General features: G+C 35.7%; 1 protein-coding gene across 1 annotated transcript; it reads right to left on the reverse strand.

Moving 5' to 3' along the window:
- Positions 1 to 230: 230 nt before the first annotated feature.
- Positions 231 to 3,850, reverse strand: mmp21 (matrix metallopeptidase 21; the record flags this gene model as incomplete). The annotated part of the gene is given in 5 exon segments (XM_024285319.2): positions 231 to 1,709; positions 2,914 to 3,086; positions 3,169 to 3,426; positions 3,498 to 3,639; positions 3,711 to 3,850. Coding segments are annotated over 5 exon segments (1,019 nt in total), but the record flags the coding sequence as incomplete, so codon positions are not given.
- Positions 3,851 to 4,820: the final 970 nt, after the last annotated feature.

Below are 4,820 nucleotides of genomic sequence, written 5' to 3' on the forward strand. Positions count from 1 at the left end.
TGGCATTAAAAAGCAGCCTTTAAAATTAACACTAATCATAAATCCAACTTTGTTTTAAGTTATATTTCTAAGTTATGTACTTATTTTTTACCATTTAAGTCTGACTTCATATTAAACCATTTAAACAAAATTTAAATAATATACATCTACAGTCATGCTGATACTCTCAATCATTAAAATACAAAGTTGAAAACTATCAAATATTCATTCCTTTTTACCATTATTTAATAATGTTATTGTACACTATACATGATATTAGTTGGATATGTAAATTTTGGAGGTCAGGATAAAGTGCTATTACTCTGAATGTTTGAAACGTATTTTGTAAATGTTTTTATTGCAGTGCAAACAGGATCAGAAAGAAAAAAAAACATTACGGTAAAGTTAGGTAACTGCAGGTTCACATATGTTTTTTTGGAACCCTCTATTTACTGCAACAAGAGATCTAAAATTCAGAGAAACCCTGAAAAAAATCATTAAAAAAAAAACAAAAATGTAAAAATACAAAAAAACTTTATTGATCTTCAAAGGATTATTCAAGAAACTGAGGTCAGAAAATGTTTCAGATGTTCAAGATGTTGGATGGTAAATTAATAACTGTTTGCAAATTATATGGTAGAAAAACGCTCTTATAGAAATGCATTTATTTATTCAAAAAGTAAGTATGCAAAAAAAGTTCTAAAGCTTACATCCAAGAAAAAAGAAACACTTGGCAACTGTAGGGCACAGAAGTAGTCTCGTCATCGTTTGGGCTTTCTCAGTAGTTACTGATAATGGATTTTTAATTTCTTTCAAATGTTTTGAATCCACCAAAAACTGTAATTCCCACAGCTCCACCCCTTATGATTTGGTATCATTGAAAAGGTCCAAATGTCCTCTATAGACACCAAAAGAAGTAAATTCAGTATTATGCAGTGGTTGGAAGATATTCAGACTTAGAAATGTCCTCTTTGGAGGACAAATCTACACTACTGGAATTCAGGAGGACAAGATTCTTTAATAATTAAATGTCAAACTGTCTGGAATAACTTCTCATATGAGAAAAAATGGATTATAAAACAGATAAACTTGATTAAAAAAACAACCTGAAGGTTTTGTCTTACAGAAATCTAATCCAAACATGAACACCACTCAGCAAAAAACAGTGCATGTGCATAAATTGAAATTACTCTGTAATAAATATATCTACTCCCTCATAATACTAGCATTACAGTGTATTTAAGAATAAAAGTATAAAATGCACCATCTCTAAAGAGAGTAGCTTTTAATATAATTAAATTTGCCAACAAAGTTGTCTTTGTCTTTAATACAAACAGCAGCATCAACACTAAAAAGGCAGAAATTGGATTTCTTTCAAACCTGGCTCAGTGTGAATAACCATGTCTAAATCGGCTGCGGCGGCCTCAGCGGGTTAGCTTCAGCGCAGTAGGATGAACATCACAGATGTCAAACCAGCGCTCATCCACCTCCTTGTGTGGCAGAAGGCCATTCCGAGGCAGATAGGGCCGGCGCCAGCGATCGCGGCTGCCCACCACTTGCCAGAAACGCGTGTCCTTGAGTAGAAAGACGGCGTTGTGGGTGTAGGAGAAGTAGGCAGCATCAATGTTGCCATCTGGATGATCTCCACTCTCCAACGGAGGGAAAACATCTCTGATGTTTTTGGGAAAGCCTCTTGCCAAGCTGTTGGCGTCCACACTGAAGGCATACACCTGTTTGAATGAATAGTTGTTTTCTCTCTTAGATAAAGATCAATTTAATGATATCAAATGATGCAGAAAAGCTTTGCATAAAGTGAAATTTTAAAGACATATGAAATAAATACTGACTAACCCTTTCTGAAAAAGTTGCATTACCTGTGTTAATGCTAGTATGAATGTTTTTTGCCAAAGATGCTGACAAAATTTGCTGGAGACTTGCTGAAAATGCTATTTGCATACTGCTAAAATTGCTTAATGACTTAAAGTTGCAGATATTGCATTAAGTGCACAACGAATTTGAAGAATTTCTTGAAAAAATTAAAAAGAATTCTATAAAATTTTAAAACGTGTAATGGTCTGAACTTAGAATTTGCCCGAAACCTTAGTAGATGCCAAATTAGCTAAAAAATATAGCATTTTGCTCAAATGTTAGTGACCTAAAAAAAATCCTTTGCAGGTGCTAAATTTGCAAAAAAGCTAGCACATTGTTAAAATACTAGCTTTCTCAGAATTAGCCCAAAAACCTTCATTATATGCTAAATTATCCAAAAATGATAGCACACTGCTAAAATATTAGATAAACTCAAAATGACCCTTAAAAACTTCAGTAGCGTTAACGTCCTTAACATGCTGAGCGTTTTGATACCCATATTGCATAGGTTTCAAAGTGCGAAAAAAATATGAGGAATTGCATGAAAAGAAAAAACGCAAAATTGCGTAAAACCGTTTGAAATTGGCATGAAGTTTAACAATACTAAAAGTACAAGAATTAATTTCCTGAGCATGCTTAATGTTTTTAATTGCATAAATTTGAAAAATTCCTATTCATTTCAATGGGGCAAAAAAAAAAATCACATAAACTGCATTAAATCATTAAAAAAAACTTGAAGTTTATGAATACCAAAAATACAAGTGATAATCTCCTTAACAAGCTGAACATTTGGACTTTTGGATACCAAGGTTGCAGAAATTACAATTAAGTTTTTATGTACCAAAAAACGTACGGAAGAAAAATAAATGATAAGAAAGAGAAACAGAATCACTGTAGTGTGAATGCTTCACAGGCTTGTACTAAGATATGACAAAGTGAAAACAGCTTGTAAATCTGCTCTACTTTAACTCTATAAACATAAGCATTTTCCTCTGATCTCTTAAAAGCTAAAGGGTTTGTAGATCCCTGGTTGATTCATGGTAACTAGTGATGAGTTAGTCTTACTAGAGTGTTCTTGAAGAAGTAGATGAGGGAATCTCTCCTGTCGTAGAAGGCGGTGTCAACAGGGCTGGGAACACCAGGGAAAAACTCAGATATCGATCTTGGATATTGACGACCATCCGAGTCCTCTCTGAACACCCGGTCGTTCTCATTATCGTACCTCCAGAACTGAGTTCCTGCACACATAAAAACAAGAAATACTCTCACAGAAGAACATTTACAGCCAATATTTGGCTTTGAAGAGAAAGTGGTGTTGACCTTTAAAGAAATACACAGTATCTTTTCTTCTGGACCACACGTGCACATGAGCATCCACTCCATCATTGGGAAGCCCATGCCAGCCGGCCTGCAGCGGGACCGGGTCACCATAACGGGTTCTGTTGTTCCTGTTCTCGTACAGCCAGTACCAGCCATCTCTCATGAAGTAGGTGTTGAAGCGGATCAGCACCTTCCCGTGAGGTGTCTTCTCCTTTCTGATCCAGTCAAACACAGTGTTGAAGCGGCCTTTACAGCCTCCTGGAGTCAAACACAAACAAGTGAAGAGGCTGTGCTTCTACAGACCACTAGATGGTGCTGTAATCATGTACCATAGAGATGCTGGATAGCTTTTCTGTCAGTCCAGTCCATCTCAAACCCTGATTCTTGGGGTAGATAGCTGGGCTGCATTATAGACCCCGGCCTGTAGATGTGAGGTAACCCCAAAACGTGGCCGATCTCATGGACTGCGACCTGATTGAAGCAAATTGAGGACACATTCAGCAGATCTGTGATTGAGTTGTTTGGGGAAATTTAAAGCTCACCTTAAGGAGGCTGATTCCATTACCAGCATTAGGAGCAGTGAAATGCTCGTCATCATCAAAGTGTATATCACCAAGGAACCAGGCGTGGGCAAACTCTTGACCGGTACCATCAAACTTCTGATTACAACCCAGATGTCTTCCTGAAAACATACCTTTTTAAATTTAGTTCAGAAAAAAATATGGATTTTTGTGGAAAAAAATGCTGTATTCTTGTCAAAATTATCCTGCAAAGATGCAACACTTTATGCCTAAAGTGCCTTAATTTCAAGATATTTTCCTAATAATATTCCCTAATGGAACTTAGCTGAATCAGGGCTCTGCAACCTGCGGTTCTTTAACGCTTCCATTGTATCTCTTTGGTTAAAGAAAAATAGAATAATTTTAATTTAAGAAAGTAACATATATTAGGTTTATCTTATTGATTTATTAAGCCAAAAAAGAAAAAAAAAAACTAATTCACAAACAGTTTAAGGAAAGTACGTATCACTCCACCAACACGACTACAATACCCATAATGCTCCAACAATCCATCAGGCAGTTTGGCTTCATAGTTTACCAAAACTGAAACATTTTGACAAATGTTTTAAATGCTGTGAACTACAAAAAAACTATCTGAAGTCAATACACACAACCAGAATTTAAAGTGCACTTTCTAATTTTGAATAAAAAAATCAAGGATATTAATAATGAAAAACATGATAAGGGCCACCTCTGGTTTATTTCTTTTTTACTTAAATGTATGAATTTCTGGTTGAGACACACCACAAACGGTGGATTTGTGTGTGTCTTTCATCACTATCGACATTGAGATGATTTAAGGTGGTACAAGATGTCTTTTATTTTGAAAAAAGTAGACCTCTAAAGACTTAGAAACTAACTAATATTTAGAAATCATAATGTAACAATACCATAAAATTCAGTGTCTTCTTTTTCTAAAGGGTGAAATCAGACTCTGTGGCTCCTACTGGGACGTTGTCAGTAAGAAATCCTCCAGAATGGCTCTTTAACTGCTGAAGGTTGAAACCCCTGAGCTAGATGATGGATCAGTCAACGTCATCTGTCAAAGGCAAACAACCCCAATTTCCTCACAAAAATAAGCTCCTTTCAGTC

Source organism: Oryzias melastigma, linkage group LG19 (genome assembly GCF_002922805.2).
Source record: "Oryzias melastigma strain HK-1 linkage group LG19, ASM292280v2, whole genome shotgun sequence".
NCBI classification, from domain to species: Eukaryota; Metazoa; Chordata; class Actinopteri; order Beloniformes; family Adrianichthyidae; genus Oryzias; species Oryzias melastigma.